Genomic DNA, 19,208 nt, shown 5'->3' on the forward strand with positions numbered 1-19,208 from the left:
AGCAGTGAAAGTGTGGAGTCCTAACCACTGGACCAGCAGCCAAGTCCCTCTCTGGCTGTCTCTTGATCTTGGGATCTCTTTGTGTGCCTTCTCACTTCTTTCCCTGTGTTCTCCAGTTTAATATCTACGTGAGGGGACTTCCCTGGTGGCACAGTGGTTAGGAATCTGCCTGCCAATGCAGGGGACACGGGTTCGATCCCTGGTCCAGGAAGATCCCACATGCCACAGAACAACTAAGCCCGTGTGCCACAATTACTGAGTCTGCGCTCTAGAGCCCGCGAGCCACAACTACTGAGCCCGTGTGCCACAACTACGGAAGCCTGCGCGCCTAGAGCCCGTGCTCTGAAACAAGAGAAGCCACCGCAATGAGAAACTCGCGCACCGCAATGAAGAGTAGCCCCCGCTCACCACAACTAGAGAAAGCCCGCACGCAGCAACGAAGACCCAACACAGCCAAAAATAAATAAATTAATTAATTAAAAAAAAAAGATTACTTCAGTGTTAGTGTTGCTTAATAAATAGCTAAAGAGATATTTTTTCCTCCTGAATGGGAAGGATACTTTCCTTTGCTCCATATGCCAAGGCTGGCTTTGCAGAATGGGTCCATTTCCTCCTGCTGGACAGTCCTTGTCTGTCCCCATTTCCGTGCGGGGACATGGACAGCCAGGCTGGGTTGGGTTTTCAGTGGCTCCGCCAAAGCTGGAGACAGAGCAGTACATGTTCCCACGGTCACCTCTTTATCCAAAGCGTGGAAAACTGACTTCATAACTGGCACAGGCTGTGTTTGGGTCAGGAACCCAATATTAACTACAAAGACTGACCTCAACCCAGTGAACTTGAAAAGAAACTAGATAACACTGTTGGGAAATTGTTCCCTCCTGTGAACTGGCATTTGAAATACGTGCTAATATTATGCACATTTTTTTAAATGCCACTGAACGAAGTGTAATGGAAAATAATACACTGGCCTTGGGAAGTCAAGGGACTTGGGCTGACTTGAACATATCAATAAGGCAATCCAATTTCAACTTGTTTTCTCTCACGTCACACGCTTGGTAGGTTCCTGGTTCTCTCTAGGCTCCCAGCATAAGAAGAAATGATGGTAGCAGACTTACTCAATTGTATATAATGTGTTCAGTGTGAATCTAGAGGAATCTAAATGCAGAAGGAGGGACCCCTGAGTCTGCCTATGCAGTCAGAGAAAGCTGGTTACTCAGACTGGACACGATTGAGAGACAGATGAAGGCGGCCCTCAATGCATCCATCCTACAGTGGGAGGATGAAATATCGTCACAAGTGCTGACAAAATCGGCCAGCTTCCCATATTTGAGACTGTTTATGATTCTAGGTCACAATGAAATTGAAACCATGAGACACTAAGTGGGGTTTAGCATCCCCACTCTATTCCCTGGTAATTTCTATGTTGCATTTTACTCACTCTGTTATTCCTGGTCCTGATGTCTAAAGATGGAGCTCATGGAATTAACTAGCTCAGCAACTCAGGTAGACAGCAAAGCGGTCCTCGACCTGTAGCCCTTCTGCCAGCACAACTAGGTGACTCCCGGGTGTGAAGAGGCAGGGTTGATGTCCTAAATCCTTGAGTTGTTTCACATAGAAAATGAGTCATAGTGACATCTAATCACTAATTAATTATACCTTATCTGGGACACCACTGATCACATTGCTCCCTAATCTACCTATCTACAACCATTTGTGTCTCTTTTCTATCCCTCTGTTAGTCAATTAATTATCAAGCTTGCATGCAAAATTCTGGAAGAAATTCCAGAAGGACTTTAGATACAATGTAACGCTTCTTGCTCACTGCCGAAAGGCCAGCAATTTTTCAGAAGGGGCTCATAGCCCTTTGCATACCTTGCTCAGAAATTATAGTCACAGCCCACATAATCAGAAGATCTCTAGCCCCATTCAGGGGATTCTCCAAGAGCCTTCCAAAGGGACATGCACGTGTATAACTAAATGCAAGTCAAAATGAGATGACTCCTGGGGTACAGGAGGTAGAGAGCTCATAACCAATTGGGATAATCCAGGAAGAGGTAGCTGGTAAGAAGGATCTTAAAGGATGGATAGGATTTCTTTTTTTTTTTAATTTATTTTTTTATACAGCAGGTTCTTATTAGTTATCCATTTTATACATATTAGTGTATATATGTCAATCCCCATCTCCCAGTTCATCACACACACACCCCCGCCACTTTCCCCTCTTGGTGTCCATACGTTTGTTCTCTACATCTGTGTCTCTATTTCTGCCCTGCAAACCGGTTAAGGATGGACAGGATTTCAACAGGCAGAGATGAGAGAATGAGTCACTTCAGGAGGTTGATATGGGTGGCCTTCATTCTTCAAGGGGAAACGAGAACAAGGTTTGTGCTTGGGCTTGGACTGGGATGACCAAGGCTGGACAAGGTGGTGGCAACAAAGACCAAACTGAGAGAAGCTCACAGAGGTGAGAAAAATGGAGACAGAGTAATGTTTTCTCAGACAGAAGCTGGAGAACTTCACCTTGGAAGGGGAGTTTTAGGATGAAGAAGAGCGGCGTCTGTGTCGGCTGTGGTGGCTGCCACACGAAGTCAATCCCCAAGCACCATTCGGGCATCTTGGCAGGAAATCAGACGACTCTCCTCAACCCATACTTTGTATGCAAAGCTGATACGCCTTAGGAGCTCTGCTGTCTCTAACCAAACACAGATTTCTTTAACTTCACATGTGACTCATGTTTACAGAGGCATCGCTGGAGAGTCTGTTTGGACTGTGATGCAGTGACTATGTGTACCATGGAAAAAATGAGAAAGACATCCTAGCAGGACGCCAGAGCGCAGTTGAGGAAATCCTGTGATGTGTCATCCATGCAACGCTAGAAGGTCACCAGAGCACGGGGCAGGCTGAACAGCGTCCCCCGTTCTTGAAATGTCACCAGGGGGTGGGAGCACGGTTTTCTGCCGGGCCCAGATCAGGTTTCCAGCGTCTCAGGGATGAAATGGTCAGCCAAGCTAGGAGAGGTTTCAGATGACCGCCTTTTCCTGAATGCAACTCAGTCGAGGCCTGGGTTGTTGCAGTTCCCCATCTTCTTTCTCTGGCCGTTTTGTGACCAGCTGTGTCAGGAAAGCATGACTCTTGATCTGAAGGTCACTGAAAGGACTCTAACTTCTCGTTCATCCTCACCCAAAGCTCTTCTTTTCTCTTCCATTCCTCAGCCACATGCATTTCCAAAACGGGAGTAAGAGTTTTTGACTTACAGCTGTTTCTTTGGAGCAAGCTATACGTTGTCAGGCCCTGGTCATACTTACAGCCGTGACTTGTCAAGTAACCTATGCTCTGTGCTTCATTAGCAAAATTGAGAGGGAATCAAAAATGTAAAACAATTTTTAAAATACATTGTACACACATCATTATTTTTTTTCCAGAGAGAACTGGTTTACTTTGAAATAAGTTATATGTCCCACAGTAGATAATTCAGAAGGTACACAAATGTTTCTAGCAAAAAGTAAACACCCGTCCCTCTCTTGCCCCACTTGTCCAATTCCTCTTCGGGAGGTAACGACCTTCCTTGTTTCAGTTTTGTGTGTACTCTACATACTTCAATGTGTTTGTTTTAAGGTCCACTCCTCTAAGCAAACATGACCACCACTATGACTGCCACCGTTACTGCCTCCTTCCAGTCCCATGGTTAGCTTGTTCTTAGCCCCAGGAGAGCATGGTTAGATGCATGCAGTCAGAGATCCAAGGTCAAGAGCAGAGAGCCTGAGAGCTCTCTATTAGGGGGTCCATATTTGCCTGAAGGGAATGCTCTCTCTCCACATCTCTTTCCCTCCCCTCTGCTCCTCTTGATACGCACCTCCTTTAAGAAGCTGCTCTTGTCCGTAGTCCCATTCATCAAAGCATCAGTGATACCTACAAGATCATCTCTTAGTAAAATTTCCCATCCTTTTCGTTTATTGCTCAGACTATGTTCTTGGTGTGCACACATTGGAGGCTGTAGGACAGAAGCTATAAAACTTCAGTGTACATAAGATTCTTATAGTTAATTATAAAATGCAGGTCCCTGGGTTCCACAATCAGAGATTCAGGTCTGGCCTGAAGCCAGGAGTCTGCTTTTTCACAAGGACCCCTTCTCCCAAGATGAACTTGATATATGGTTCCTGGATCAAACTTTTAAAATGCTGCCTTCATTATTGTTCCTGACTCCTTTCCCTTGAATCATCTGTGAAGGAAACCCTGAGTGTTTCCTTTATCATTGCCGATTTTTTTTAAAGCCATGACCTGTGTGTGGCCTCTTCTACATTGCCTGGGTGTTTTTCTCTTTCTCCTTTTGTTCTCGGGCACTTGAACCTTCAAGGTGTGGTTGGGAGACTTGACAAACCCATTCTCCCTGGGTTTTGTAAGATGACACCACTCCTTTCAAGGAAGGCCACTGCTTAAATACTATCAGCCACAGCTCAGGATGCCAACTTTCACTCTCTGCATTTCTCTTCACTTCAGAGTCAGATCTCAAAAGTCCCTAGACTAACATTTCCATTTTACATGCGGCAGCAAATCTATGTGGTGGTCCATGGGCTATTATGGTCCTTTTGGTCTTCTGGCATATCTACAGCACGTGCACAAGAAGAGTGTTTTTAAAACTCAGGTCTGGGTATCCCTGAGGGTTCGCTCATGTATTCTTGAAGGTCTGAAAACCCTCTGAGATAATTGTTGAATGTTACCTTTCCATTTTGATGATACTATTAAAAATATATGCATAATCTGGATTCTGTGGCTGGACCCCCTTACAATGGGGGGCTGCTGCATGAATTCAGTTCCCATGTTCAAAGGGACAGTTTAAAGGGACAGCATTTAACTTTTGGTGTGTGGACAAGCACATTTGGCTTCCGTCTGGCTCAGACTGAAAGACTGAGTCCTTCCTGGGGGTGACAAGGGGAGGGCCCTCAGGTCCTGGCCCCTGGTGCCTCTTTGGCTTCATCTCTTGCAGCCTGCCCCTTGCCCCACCAGCCTCCTTACTACAGACGTGCTCCCTTAAGGGCATTTCTACTGTTATTCTCTCTGCCCAGAAGGTTCTTCCCCCAGATATCTGCATGAATAATTCCCTCATCTCCTTCAGGTCCTTGCTTGAGTGATTCACTTGCTCAGTCCTATTTCAAATTGCAACTCCCCACTCACCCCACCTCCATCCCTGTGCCTATCACCCTTGCCCCTGGTCTCTTCACATACAACAACATTCACTTATTCATAATGTGTGTTGTTCATTGTCTGGCTTGCCCTGTTAGCATGCATGCCCACAAGAGCAGAAATGGTTGTTTTGTTCACTGATGTCTCCCAGGCACTTAGAGCAGTGCCTGACACACAGTAGGTGTTTAATAAATATTTGATGAAGGAATGAATGAATTAACAACAGTCACCTCATCTCTGTTCTTGTATTTATGCTCAATTTGTTCATCGGTTTTCCAGACAAAACTCCTCTTTTGGCAGTGATGATTTGCAATGGAAAGACATTTTTTAATGGCTAAAACTTTACACTTAAAAATTCGTGTTTCTCAAAGTGAGATCTATGTGGTCCAAGAATTCCAAGAATGCAAGCTGAGGGGATGAGGGGTCCCAAGTCAGACTAACACGTCTCTACAGGCTCCTGACTTGACCACTTCCTCTCCCTCCCTCCTGGGCCAGGGACAGACAGCCTGTCGCGATCTGCCACCTCCGGACAAGCACAGACAGGTCTCTGTGAAAGGAACCTCTCACGTTTTCGCCCAGTTTGAGTGTCATTTTCCCTCTCTCTGCCTCGCTTTCTTTGGCTTGCCAACTTTCAAGTTTGTTTCATTTTTCCTGATAATAAAAGAAACACACTTACCGTAAAACAAGAGTTAGGGACCTCTAAAAACGTACAGAGAAATAGGTGCCCAAAGACTTGAAACTCCCCTGATTTGTAAAAGATACCTTCTGTACTTTGTTTCTCTGCTTATAAACGCAATACTCAGACACAGCCGCCCCCATTAATATTTTGGTGCATTTCTTCCTAGCCCTTTTTCTATGTGTATGTATTAAGAGGAAATATCAGAAGTTGCCAATATTCAACCATTGTTGACCTAGGAAATGGCGATTTTATATGGTATATCCTAGTCATTCACACGGTTGAAGCCATACTATGCGTATAATTTTACATCCTATTCTTTTCACTTGTCATTATAACAGCACCACTTGCCCATGTATCCGTGAGCTTGTGTTAACAGCACAAATAATTGATGAGCATTAGCATCTCAGCTGGGAGCCCAGCCTCATAAATCATTGAAAACAGTCCACGTGGTGCCCAGGCTTCCTGAGTCTTGATATGCATGACAATCGCAGTGATTCTTCCAGGAAACTCGTCCTAGAAATGCCCTCAGCCAATTGCCTGGGTGCAGTACCTGGCACCAGATTTTCTGCCCAAATGGCAGCTTCTGGGAATGCTGCTAGTAACTGTGTCCGGTCGTTAATCTTGTCCCTCTTAAATGAATTTGTGCCTTACCAGTGATGCATATTGGGTTTGTGGTATGTCTTCCTCTCCAATGAAATGACTCTCTTTGGCTTTTTGTGTTTACTGTGGTTTGTTTAGTGGTTTCTGGGCCAGGTACAGTCTACCAGCATGATTGAAAGAGAGACCTGACTTTTTTTAGCTTACCAGCAGTAGGAGGGCTGCTTTTAGGGCCCTGGCTTTCTCTCTGCAAACATCATCACACTATCAAGTCTGTACTTTTTCATCACAGCAGAGTCCTGAGGAGTCCATGGACCATGTGGTGCCTTTATGTTGTGATTCTGCCTCCAAAATGATTGCCCAGGGACAGTAATCTAGGTGGGTCCTCATTATCTGAGACTTGGGACAGCCCTGTTCCTCATTGGGTCTCTAGATCTGGCTGGGTTCAACCACATAGACTAAGAAGATTATATGTCCATCCAAAAGTCTCATTTGCATAAGGTTTGGGAGCTTATAAGATCAACTGACATTGCTGATAATAACATCCTGTCACTCCAGGTGCAACAGTTTAAAAGGATGAACTTTAACATTTTGGCCCCAAGAATAAAACAGTAACAGGAGACCAGAACATTTAAAGGTAATCTACAGCATATAAACATATCAAAAGGGTAGAGAAAATAAGGCAAAAAAACACAAAAAATGAAATATGCGGTCTCTCTTATGATCGATACATGGCAAGCAGAGAGGCAATATTATAAATATTGACCCTGGCTTTGAGGTCAGTCCAACTTGCATTCAAATCCTGTCCCTTACTAGTTGTGAAAGGCTCCTAGACCGCTTCCTTTTCTGTAAAACTGACCTAAAAACACCCACTCTGCAGAATGACTGTATGCAGTAAAGACAGAATATGTGTAAAATACTGATCACACGTGAGCTTGATAATAGTAGTTATTACTGTTATTATTAGACACACAAAACGTGAAGAATTTTTGATTTGATCTTTTAAATGTTTATCATTGCAAACACAACACTGGGACAGTAACAGATAAACTTAAAAAGAAAAACCAACCTCACTACCCACCAAAATCAGACTGTTTACATTTTCCCATATTTCCATTACACAGGGTATTTGTATTTTCAGCCTTTTTTCACCTAACATTGTACTGTAAGTTTCCTCCTGTTGCAACACGGTTTAGTTTAGTGTAAAATAGTTATTATTTCAACAAATATACCATAATCGAATTAATCATTCCTCTGTTTGTGAACATTTATTTGCTTGGGGAATATTCTTTCCTTTTGTTCCTGTTTCTGCTATGGTGAGTTGAAATGCACGGTTTAAAAAATATTTAGGTCTTTTTCCTTAGGTGTATAGATATCTTTTAGCTCGAATTTGAGCACTGTATAAGCTACTGACTGTTCACTGTGGATAAAGAAGAGGTAGCTTCAGCCTAGTTTCTAGCGTAAGGCAAATTGGGACAACGCCAAGAATCCTCATGCTTATTAACCGCAGTTTCCTCATCTCAGCACTTGACAAACTGGTATGAGGATGACTGATAATTGAGGTAGGCACCCAAAAAAGTGGATCTTTAAAGTGGACTAAACCTGCTCACGTTCTTGATTTCATTCATTCCCCACACAGGGCCCAGACCGAAACGGTAGGTATTCATATTATTTGAAGCACAGGGGTAGGTATTCATATCATTTGGGGTAAGGTTCTTACCCCAGGTCACACAGCGGCTGGGAGAGGACGAAGAACGTCTTTCGCGGATTATGAATTCCCAGCTTTCCCACTGGGCTTTGAAAACAAAAAATGCCCCCAGACCCCACCCTAACTGGGGGCGGGAACTGAGGGGCTGAGGGGCCAGCTGAGCTCCGCGGGAGGTGTCGTGCGCCCCGCCAGGAGGCTCCGCCTCCCGGGCTCTCGGGCCCCGCCCGGCTCCGAGCATGCCCAGTGCACTCCCCGCCATCCCAACGGTGCCGGGAGAGCGCTGCAACTCCAGGTTTTGCTGGCGACCGGAGGTCCGGGGGCGGGGGGCGGGTCCGGGCGGGTCCTGTTCCGGGGACTCCTTGGCTCGGTTGAAATTCCACGGACAAGACGCTCGGGCGGCGCCCTGTGCAGGGGCGCAACTCGGGGGCAGGGACCGAACTGAAGCACCAGGTGCTGCCAGCTGCCGCCGAATGGTCCTAGGCCCACAGGGCCCTTGGACCCTCAGGCATCTGGTCCGGACAGGATGATTACAGCCGTCACTCCATCCTTTCATTCACATATTCATTCAACAAACTGTTTTTGAGCACCTACTGTGCCAGGTGCTGTCGTAGGGGCTGGGACAATGTCGTGAAGACGGGCAGGGCTACAGCCCCAGAGCTAAAATTCCAGAGGTGAATACACAATAAGTAAGCAAATCAGGGGAAAAGCAGTTACCGACTTCATCTCCTGCTACTTTGCCCTGCTTGCTATTTCCTAAGCAGTCCTGTGCCTTAGTGTCTGCACTGGCTGATCCCTCTGCCAGAAATGCTCTCCCCAATTTATCTGCGTGGCTGAAATGTCTGACCACGTCATTGAAAACTGCACTCCCTCCACCCCAAGTTTCTTTTCCCCTCGTAAAGCGTATCACCTTCTACTACGCAGTTTGCTTTTTTGCATGTTTATTGTGTATCGCCTGCCTCTCTTCCGCCAAACTCCGGCAAGGGACAAGATTTCTGTCTATTCACCACACGTGAAGAATCAGAGTAAGTGATCAATAATTATTTGTTGAATGAATTAATGGATAGTGATAAATGTGAAGAAAATAAAGTGAGGACATGGAACAGAGGGCTAACTTAGTAAGGTGGTCAGGGAAGGCCTCGGAGAAGGAGGACCTACGTACAATGAGAAGGTTCCAGCCACGGCAATAGCTGGGCAAAGACGTCCCACACAGAGGAGGAAAGGCATGTGTAAATGTCCTGAGGCTAGACAAGTTCTGAGTGTTTGATGGACAGAAAGGTGCTCACGGGGCTGCAGGAATGCAGGAGCCAGATCAGGTAAAGGGCCCATAAGTCTTGGGAAGAAAGTTCAAGCCAGGAAGTTTCTAGTGGAACGGGATGGGCACTGCACTGGGAGTCAGCAGGACCCCAGCTGGGCAAGACTTCTCCTTAAGTCAAAAATTTGTTTATCGCCGGCTGCTCGACATTCCTAGTAAAATCACTTAGCGCTGGGCACACAGTAGGTGCCCAATAAATGGTAATGGAACGAATGCCTGCGTGCATGCGCGAGGGGACACCGGGCTGCACGGAACTCGGCAAGAGAGCCCTGGTGGCCCTGGGAGACGCGTCCGAGCACACCGGCCTCGGGTGGGGGCGGGGGCGTCCCGCAGGGCGTTCCGGGAGCCCGCCCCCCGCCCGGCGCGCGGGCCCGTCGCGGCCAGCCGGGCCGGCGGGAGCCGCCCGCGGGCGGCACTGGGCATGCTCAGACGGCGGCCAGGTCGCGCCGCGAGCGAGCTTCTGCGCCGCCCGCACGCGCGACCTACCTGGGCGCCCCGCGCCCCCAGATGCTGCAGGTACGGGCCGACGCGACCCCAGCGGGCTGGGGGCAGGGCACGGGGCCACCGGGGGCCGGGGTCGCGCTGGGCGCTGCCCCGCCCCCACCCTTCCCCAGGCGCGCGGCGAACGCGCGGGCGGGCTGGCGGACGCGGCGGCCCCGGGTTCCCGGCGCCTCGTCGGGGCGGGGAGGGGCGCCCTGGCCGCGCTCACCTGGTGGGGCGCGGGTAGGAGGGAGCAGGCCGGGCCGGGTGGGGCTGGGTCCCGGCGATCCGGGAGGGCCCAGCGGCCGGCGATCCGGGAGGGCCCAGCGCCGCCGCGACCGCGGCCCCTGCCCCGGCCGCCGAGGGGTCGCACAGCCCGCGTGGAGCCAGCCAAGCGCGGCGGCCAAACCTTCTCGGCTCCCAGGGCGAATTCGCCTCTCGGCTTTCAAAGATGGCATTTCCTGGGCCTGGCACGAACTCCAGCGCCAATAAATCCTCCCCGTTCCACGGATGATATGGAATAATTTATCAGGTACCTGCGATGAGACAGCTGCAGTGGGGGAGTGTATGTGAGAGCGCCCAGTCCCCCGGAAATTCCCGTTTTCAGCAACCTGAACTTACTGAGAAGTTGAGGTTGCCTTAAAAATTCATGGGAAGTTGAGAAGACTTGACACCTGCGTTTTCCGAGGTGGTGGAAAGAGCTTGTGACTCGGAAACTGGAGACCTCCATTCAGGTTGGGCTCCCTCTTGGCCAGCTGGTGACCTTGGGGCGAGTTGTCTAACCTCTCTGATCTTCATTTTCCTCCCCTGCAAACAGCCGGTAATAATGCCCACCTCACTGGGTTGTTGGGTGGATTAAGTGGGATAAATTATGTGGAGGTGTTTGGCACCGTGCCCGGCCAAAGCAAACAAGCAGTTGGCATGATGGGAATTTAACTCGTTTAGAGACCCTCGTGGCTCCCATTTCACCAGGAAATTGGAATTACGAAAGCATCTTCAGGGCCTAGTGCCAGATTGACAGACCCTGTCTTTGTGCCCGGGAGAACCTCTACTGAAATCTTTGGAAAAACAATTTAGCTGAATTGTAATCGGAGAGCACCTTCTTTAAAAGCAGTTTTATACATTCAGAAACTCCAGAAGTTGGCAGTTCAGCTTGACTTACAAAAGAGCTGTTTTGCAAGATGATCCATCTTGCAAGTGTTTAAGCAGATGATGCTTTGAAAGTAAAGCCTAGTTAGGAAGATTTCTGTTCTAAAAAGCTCCCAAACCCAGCTTTCAGTGATTATTGAAATTAGGGTTTCTTTCACAATGTTAACATTTGGGGTTCAATAATTTTTTGTTGTGGGGCCTTTTCTATGCGTTGTGGGATGTTTAGCAGCATCTTTGGTCTCCACCCAGTAGATTCCGGTAGCAATCCCTTTCCCTCAGTTGTGCCAACCAAAAATGCTTCCCGACGTCCCTCCCTGTGCGGGGGCAGGGTGCAAATTTTCCCTTTCTCCCCCCTTTAGAACCACCATGCTTTCTGTCATCAGCCTATCTGAGTTGTTTGAGAAGTTCATCTTATGTTTTTACTCTAATAACCAACCTTTGTATAGACTTGTAGAACTGCACAGAGTACATCCATGTGCATCAACTGATTTAACTTTTACAACTCCCCTGTGAGGCTGGTGTTATTCCCATTTTACAGGTGAGGAAACTGAGGCTTTGAGCAGTCAATTACACAGTACGTGGTATAGCTGGGATATAACTCATGTCATCTGGTTCCACGGACAGGTCTTTTCCTTCTGCATCAGGCTGCTCTTTATTGTATTGAGACTTTCAAATAGGTGGCGTTTCTGATGATTAAATCAAGATGTAAAGTAGATTGGAAGCTGGAAACCTTTCTGGCTAGTTGAAAATTAACAACAGTAAGCTATTGTCTGACAGAGAGTAGGTCATTCTAGTTAAATATTCTAGTTTATAGTAAGCTCCCATAAATCCTGCATACAGTTGATGGAATACCAATGTGCAGAGAATTAGAGTAGAATAAAACGTGCCTAATACTCTGTATTGATCCTGCCTTGTCCCTGGTGATTTGCTGTCTCCTAAAACCAACTCGTATATGCAAATTAGACATTAGCTGGAATGTAAAAGGTCAGGTTACTGAAGGCATCTCAGAGTGGCTGGAGTGGCTGAGGCATTCCGTTCAGCAAGTATTTATTGAGCTGCTTCTACATGGCAGATGCAGTGCTGGGTGGGGATGCAGAGTGGGCCAGTGGACTCCAGTGAACCCGGGGTGCCTGGAGAACTTCTCAAGGAGAGGGCAGGTCTTGGCCAGGCCAGACACACAGGAGGCCAAGGTCAGGGACAGCTTGGGGTGGGAGAAAGAACCTAAGTTAACACAGAGTCCAATTTAGGATCCCACACTGCTTCACCATCCTTTTTTGAGCCCTCCATTTCCACATTTTATCATAGAGAAGGTATTCTGGTGGCTTTTAACATTCCCATTCAAGTGTCAGGAACCTGGTCAGAGATGAATCTTATCTCTGAAAGAAGTTGGGCTTCCAAGCTGGTAATTGGTCTCAGGGGATTGAGACCAGCTCCTTGATTGTTGACTGTGATCTGGGAGGTTCTGCATGCATTGTTTAATTTCAGTGTGCTCCCTCTCTCCTCTTGCAGTTGAGGAAACTCAGCTAGCAAAGGTAGTGTGGGACCAGGAGCTAGAGGGACGAACTGGGACCTTCTGAACTTCGGGTCCAGGCACACGAGGAATTCCATTTTCTAGGATGGACATAATCTACCAGAGGACTTTGGGGACTGGAGGGAACAGGAAGACAAGGCACCCTACCCACCCCCCACCAACCTCGGGGTTTGTGGCATGTTGGGGGATGGGGGGAACCTGCGATTTGTGGTCCTTCCCTCTCTCCGTAGGTAAGTGCCTGTTGACCGTAATCCCAGGGCTCACCTTCCTTCCTTCAGACAACGGTCCTGGGAAGCAGGGCCACCCTCTTCATCTCTTCGCAGGGGCTGGAATGCCGAGGGCAATCCCCTGGCGTTGACAGGCTGGGAGTGTGGGGCAGCCAGCTGGTGTAGCTTCCCAAGCCTGGGCTCTTCTGACCAACCCTGATAGAGACAAGATCGGACCAGGTCAGTGTCCACTCTGCCCAGGTCTGGGTCCTGGCAACGGCAGACTGTGATCTCACAGGCATCTCCTTTCATCCGCCTGAGGGGGAACTAAAAGGGAGTGCTTGGTGGGTCCCTGGCTGAAATCTGATCTGGTCATGGGTTCCGCGACCCAGAGATCTTGCATCTCCATAGCTTCTGGTCATGCATGATGCACCTGTAATAGCCTTCCGCCTCCAGGGGAAGATCAGCTGTGAGCACGGATGTAACAGCAGATTCAGACCTTTACTGAGCCTATACTATGTGTCAGGCCCTAGGGTTACAGAGATGAAAGCTGAACCCGTCTTGGAAGGATTCATGGTGGAGTTGGGAAGACAGTGACATGGTGACATTTCTGTGTGAGTGTGTACACGCATGTGGGCATGCATGTGCTGTCTGTCTATGTGTCTGACAACTGCTTTAAAAGAGGATAGAGCTAGATGCAGGAGACCCCAATGGAGAGAGCCATTCATTCTGACGGGCATCAGGGTAGTTGGAGTAGTTGGCATTTGAATTCAGCCTTGAAGGTAGAAAAAGATGGTATTCAGGGGGCAGACAGAATGGCAGATGCAAAGACTCAGAGGCATGAAGAGACCTCTCGTATTTCAGGAATGGTGACTCTTCCCAGGCCCAGCCTCCTGATCTTGGCTAATGCAGGACCCACCTCCTATAGTGAGGGTACCCCCCCATCTCTGTACAGGGGCCTGGCCTCACTCATCCCGGGGTATGTGTCCATTCTCCTTGTTTGTCCTGCATAGGAGCGATGCCTCTGTGCTGTCTCTGAGGCATGAGCACCTTCTGCCAGGGATACCTCTGGTTTTAGTTATTACACACTGATATGACACTTACTAGCTTCCAGGCAATGTTCTGAGTGCTTTCCAAATATTAATCTTTTCATCTTTGTAGCAACCCTCTGGCCGTGCTGCTTCCCTGAGTACTGGCCACTGGGTAGGTAGGTGGGGGCAGAGCTCGCGTCCCCGGTCTGTGTCCCTCCGTGGACGATGCTCTCATCATGATACAGCTTCTCCTGGCTGCGGTTTACATCGATGTGCCAGGAAGCAGCCAAGTCTGAGAGTCCTGATGGAGTGCTGACTGCCCCGGATTTTTCTCCCTGACCCCGTTTCCTTCAGGGGGCCAGCAGGGCTCCACTGACTACATTTTCTGAACCAAAGACTGGGCTCTGTAGTCTGAGAAAGAATGTTTGTGCTGCGTCTTTGTGCAAGAGGAGGCCTGGGAGGTGTTGTTTGGATACTGAGAGTGGAATTTTTGAGACATTTCGATGGTTTATGTGGAAAGTTAGAACAGAACATTTGAAATTGGGATAGTCCTGGAAAATTCAGGTCCCGTGATTTACTGTCAGGATACACAAGCTTTTAGTAAATAGTTAAGCGATGTGTAGTTTGAATTTTCTGTACTGAGCCTCTTGGAGCCTCAAAATGGAATAAATAGTACCTTCTAGCCCCAGAATCTTGCTAATGCTTACCAGCCCCAGTTTACAGATGGGATGAGAAAACTGAGGCTCAGAGAGATGAAATGACTCCTGGAAGGGCACACTGCTCTACGGGGACAGCCAAGGTTTGAACTCAAGTCTGTCCCCAGGCAAATACTTGACTGTAAAATGAGGATAATAATAGAACCTGTTTCCGTTAAAGGAGCTAATGACCGAAAACCCACTCAGGTAGAACTTGGCACAGAAAAGGGTCCCCTCCCTTTGTGTTTGCGCCGCTGACCCGCAGACAAGCGCCTTGTTTAGCCTTCGATGCTGAGAGTGGCTGTCGCGAGTGATGGCCTGCTCCCAGGGCAGGGCTGAGGGCCCGGCTCACAGGGCTAGAGGGACGTTCCAAGGGGCAGGGTCCAGGACCAGAAAGGGGCTGTGGCCAGCTGGGTGCTGTGTTGACGAAAGGCACTGATCTGACTTAGAGAGAGGAGTGTGAAGACCTGGTCCCTGCACACTACTTCCCTCAGGTGAGTCAGCCTCGGTCTAGACCTGAGGGTCTTGGTGGGAGAGGCAGCAACCAGCTCTGTCAGCCATCCCTTGACCCGAACCACTGGTGGGCCTAGAGTGGAGATAATGACAGCGTGAGCTCAGGTCTTGCTCGCTTCGCTCCCCCCACCATTCCCTCCCCAGGTCTGGTTATCAAATTCATACATGGTTGCTGTAGAAAATTGAGGTGTCAGGGAGCAATGGAAAAATCCTGCATGGTGTTCTTCCTGGAAGCAGCTCTCCCCACCACCATCACCACCATGGAGGACTCCACATGCCAGCCTGTTCTCTGCTGCAGCCGAGGGGGTCTTTCAAAGCTGCTTCCTTTTGCTTTTAGAATAAAAGACAAAACTAATGTTGGCATCTCCTGCAGGCCCTGGTGTACGTGCTTTGGTCCCCATGCTGTCTCTGCTCACAGGGCCAGTGAGAACCTGGAACCTTCCTCCCCTCCTCCCCAGTTAACTCATTCTTTGGGCCTTGGCTGCATGATTGTAGATGCCTCCCTTCGCCTTCCTGCTGTGGGTAAAACTGCCTGCTGTAAACGCTCACGTTCTGGCCCCCAGGTCTCTCTCCTTTTACAGCACTTTTCACAGTTGCAATTTTGTGCTTAATTAGTGTAATTATTTGTATTAGTACCCGTCTCCCCAGCTACACTGTGAGCTCTGTGAAATCAGGGTCTCTCTTCCTTTAAACACACATGCACACACCACACACACACTTTCTTTGAGACTTCTTTTTTTTCTTTTAACTTTTTATTTTGACCTAATTCAGACTTACAGAGAAGTTCCAAGAATAGAACAGAGAACTCCCATATACCCTTCACCCAGATTTGTCAAATGTTACCGTTTTATACATTTATTTTATTCTTCTCTCTGGGTATACATTTTTTTCCTAAACCATTTGAGGATCATTTATAGAGTCTTCCTTTCCCCCTAAATACTTCAGTGTATTTCCTAAAACCAATGACATTCTCCAATATAACCATGGTACACTTTTTAAACAAGAAATCAGTATTGATACAGTACTGTTATCTAATCTACAGACCTACAGGCTTTGCCAGTTGTCTTGGTAGTGTCCTTTGTAGCAAAGAAAACCCCAGATCGTGCGTTGCATGTGCTTATGTCTCTTCAGTCTCCTTTAAATTAGAGCAGTTCCTCAGGCTTTCTTTGTCTTTTGTGACCTTGACATTTTTGGAGAATACAGGCCAGTTATTTGGTAGAATTCTCCTTAGTTTGAGTCTGTTTTAACCCACCATGTGTCTTCAATGCCACCGAAACATCAAATGCACTCAGTTAACATTTGCTGAATGAAAAAAGTCAGCAGGTTGTCTAGTCTCCCCCACTCCCACTCCTTTCAGCAGAAGGATGTTTTGGGTTTTTTTGTTTTTTCTTAATTTATTTTTGGCTGCGTTGGGTCTTTGTTGCTACGCGCGGGCTTTCTCTAGTTGCGGCGAGTGGGGGCTACTCTTCGTTGCCGTGCGCGGGCTTCTCATTGCAGTGGCTTCTCTTGTTGGGGAGCACAGGCTCTAGGCACGTGGGCTTCAGTAGTTGTGGCACGCAGGCTCAGTAGTTGTGGCGCACAGGCTTAGTTGCTCCACAGCACGTGGGATCTTCCTGGCCCAGACCTCGAACCTGTGTCCCCTTGCATTGGCAGGCGGATTCTTAACCCCTGTGCCACCAGGGAAGCCCAGAATGTTGTTATTTAGTTGCCGTCTTGCTATATATAGATTTGAATCTTGCTACTTAATTTTTATGCATTTATTTTTTACTGGAAGTATAGTTGACATACAATATTATGTCAGTTTCAGGTGAACAACGTAGAGATTCGACATTTGCCTACATTATGAAATGATCACCACGATAAGTCTAGTAACCATCTGTCCCCATACAAAGTTATTACATAGTGTGGTCTACATTCCTTAAGCTGTATATTACATCCCTGTGGCTTATGTATTTTATAACTGGAAGTTTGTACTTCTTAATCCCTTCACCTAGTTTGCCCAACCTATCCCCCCACCCCCTGCAACCATCTGTTTGTCCTCTGTATCTATGAGTCTATTTCTGTTTTGTTTCATTTGTTCTTCTGTTTTTTTAGATTTCACATGTAAGTGAAGTCATACAGTATTTGTCTTTCTCTGTCTGGCTTACCTCACTTAGCATAATACCCTCTAGTTCAGTGGTCCCCAACCTTTTTGGCACCAGGGACGGGTTTCGTGGAAGACAGTTTTTCCATGGATGGCAGTGGGAATGGTTCAGGTGGTAATGCGAGCAATGAGGAGGGATGGGGAGCAATGCGGAGGGGTGGGGAGCGAAGGGGAGCAGTGGGGAGCGATGGGGAGGGATGGGGAGCGATGGGGAGTGAAGGGGAGCGATGGGGAGGGATGGGGAGCGAAGGGGAGCAGTGGGGAGCGGCAGATGAAGCTTTCCTCGCTCACCCACTGCTCACCTCCTTCTGTGCTGCCTGGTTCCTAACAGGCCGCGGCCCAGTATCGGTCTGCAACCCGGGGGTTGCGGACCCCTCCTCTAGATCCGTGTTCCCACAAATGGCAAGGTTTTATTCTTTTTTATGGCTGAGTAATGTTCCATTGTATATATACACCACATCTTCTTTGTTCGTTCATCTACCCTGATATTCTTTTTTAATAACACAGCTTTCCCCACAAAAGAGAGGCTTCCTCCAGGGATAGTGAGCTGCTGTCTCTGCAGGAATACAAGCGGACGCCGGGCCATGGCTTGGCAGGGACGCTAGAGTGGAGAACAGAACATTTGGTGAGGGGCAAGACTCAGCCTGCACGTTCCTCCTGACACTGAGTGCCTTCTCCAAATGCAACTCTGACTTCCCAGGCCGAGGGGCCCAAGAATAAGGTAACTAGAATTTCTAATCCAAACCAGAACGTTTTGAGAATAAATGAGGAGCTGTTAATAATTGCATCTAGTCAAGTAACTTCAACTTGGGCTATCCTGGACAAATCAGGATATGTGGTCACTCTACCCAAAGGTGACTTTGAAGTTGGAGATCAGTGCCTGGGGATCAGCCTAGAAAACCCTCTAGCAGTAGGAATTTTCTGCCTGGACAAAGCGAAACTCATCTCCCTGGCATTGCCTGCCAGGCCCATATTAGTGGCTTTGGTCCTCTCTGTGGTTGCACCTCCCTTGGTGTGCCCCTCCCAGCCTTTCTCCTGCTACATCCACTTTGTTTCAGCCCTCCCCTCACCTGTTCCTTCCTGCCACAGGGACTGAGAGAGCCTGGAACATCACTTCCAAACCCAGGCTGGATGGAGGAGGGGGGATGGGGTTTGTGATACATGCACAGGGGGGAAAACAGGCCAGCTGTGCTTCCTACTGACCCAATTTTAATGGAATTTAAGAGCCAGGGTGTGTAAGTGAGGTATGGCTGGAGACCAGAGTTTCCCTAGACCTAATCTTTCCCACCCGGCCCCCGCCACGCTCACACTTCCACCTGTCTTTCGTGCGCAGACACCCAGGTTCCTCTTCCAGCCCTAGTTCTGAGATCAGAACCGAGTTGCTGGTCTTTGGCAGAGGCACGGAAGCAGCTGGCATTGGGGACCCAGGCACAAGAGGATGGGCATTGAATGACTAGAAGGTGCAGAGAAGGACTTGGATGCAGAGAGACCAGGCAGGAAACCAGCATCTAGGGAGTCTGGTAACAAGGCCAATACAGGGTCATTTATCAGGAATCCTAGAGTTGCAGTATTGAATGCCTGACACTTGGTCACAGGGGCAGGCACTGGTGTCTGATTAGTCCGGTTCCTTAACTCATTTTCTGCCTAGCAAAAAACACGAACTCTGCCTTCCTGGATTAAAAAGTGTAGGCATACCTTATTGTATTGGGCTTCGCAGATACTGTGTTTTTTACATTGAAGGTTTATGGCAACCCTGCATCAGTCAGGTCTCTCGGTGCCATTTTTCCAACAGCATTTGCTCACTTCGGGTCTCTGTGTCACCTTTTGGTAATTCTCGCAATATTTCAAACACTCTACTGGCAAAAGGTAATGAGTCACTGAAGGCTCAAATGATGGTTAGCATTTTTTTTAGCAATAAAATATGTTTAATTAAGGTATGTATATTGTTTTTTAGACATAATGCTGTTATACACTTAATAAACT

General features: G+C 48.1%; 1 protein-coding gene across 7 annotated transcripts in view; it reads left to right on the forward strand.

Annotated features, from left to right (window-relative positions):
• Positions 1-9,882: 9,882 nt before the first annotated feature.
• The window catches only part of PTPN3 (protein tyrosine phosphatase non-receptor type 3), a 107,175-nt gene continuing 97,849 nt past the window's right edge, over positions 9,883-19,208 (forward strand). For 4 of the 7 annotated variants that reach the window (XM_060154653.1, XM_060154658.1, XM_060154659.1 and 1 more), the window contains exon 1: positions 10,367-10,489. In XM_060154653.1, coding sequence (XP_060010636.1) covers positions 10,468-10,489 — 22 coding nt within the window. In that variant the 5' untranslated portion in view covers positions 10,367-10,467. Of the gene's footprint in view, positions 9,994-10,366; positions 10,490-12,721; positions 12,868-12,960; positions 13,084-19,208 lie in introns of those variants that run through there. The other 3 variants (XM_060154657.1, XM_060154654.1, XM_060154656.1) reach the window with 3 other exon arrangements.

Source organism: Lagenorhynchus albirostris, chromosome 7 (genome assembly GCF_949774975.1).
Source record: "Lagenorhynchus albirostris chromosome 7, mLagAlb1.1, whole genome shotgun sequence".
Classification (NCBI taxonomy): domain Eukaryota; kingdom Metazoa; phylum Chordata; class Mammalia; order Artiodactyla; family Delphinidae; genus Lagenorhynchus; species Lagenorhynchus albirostris.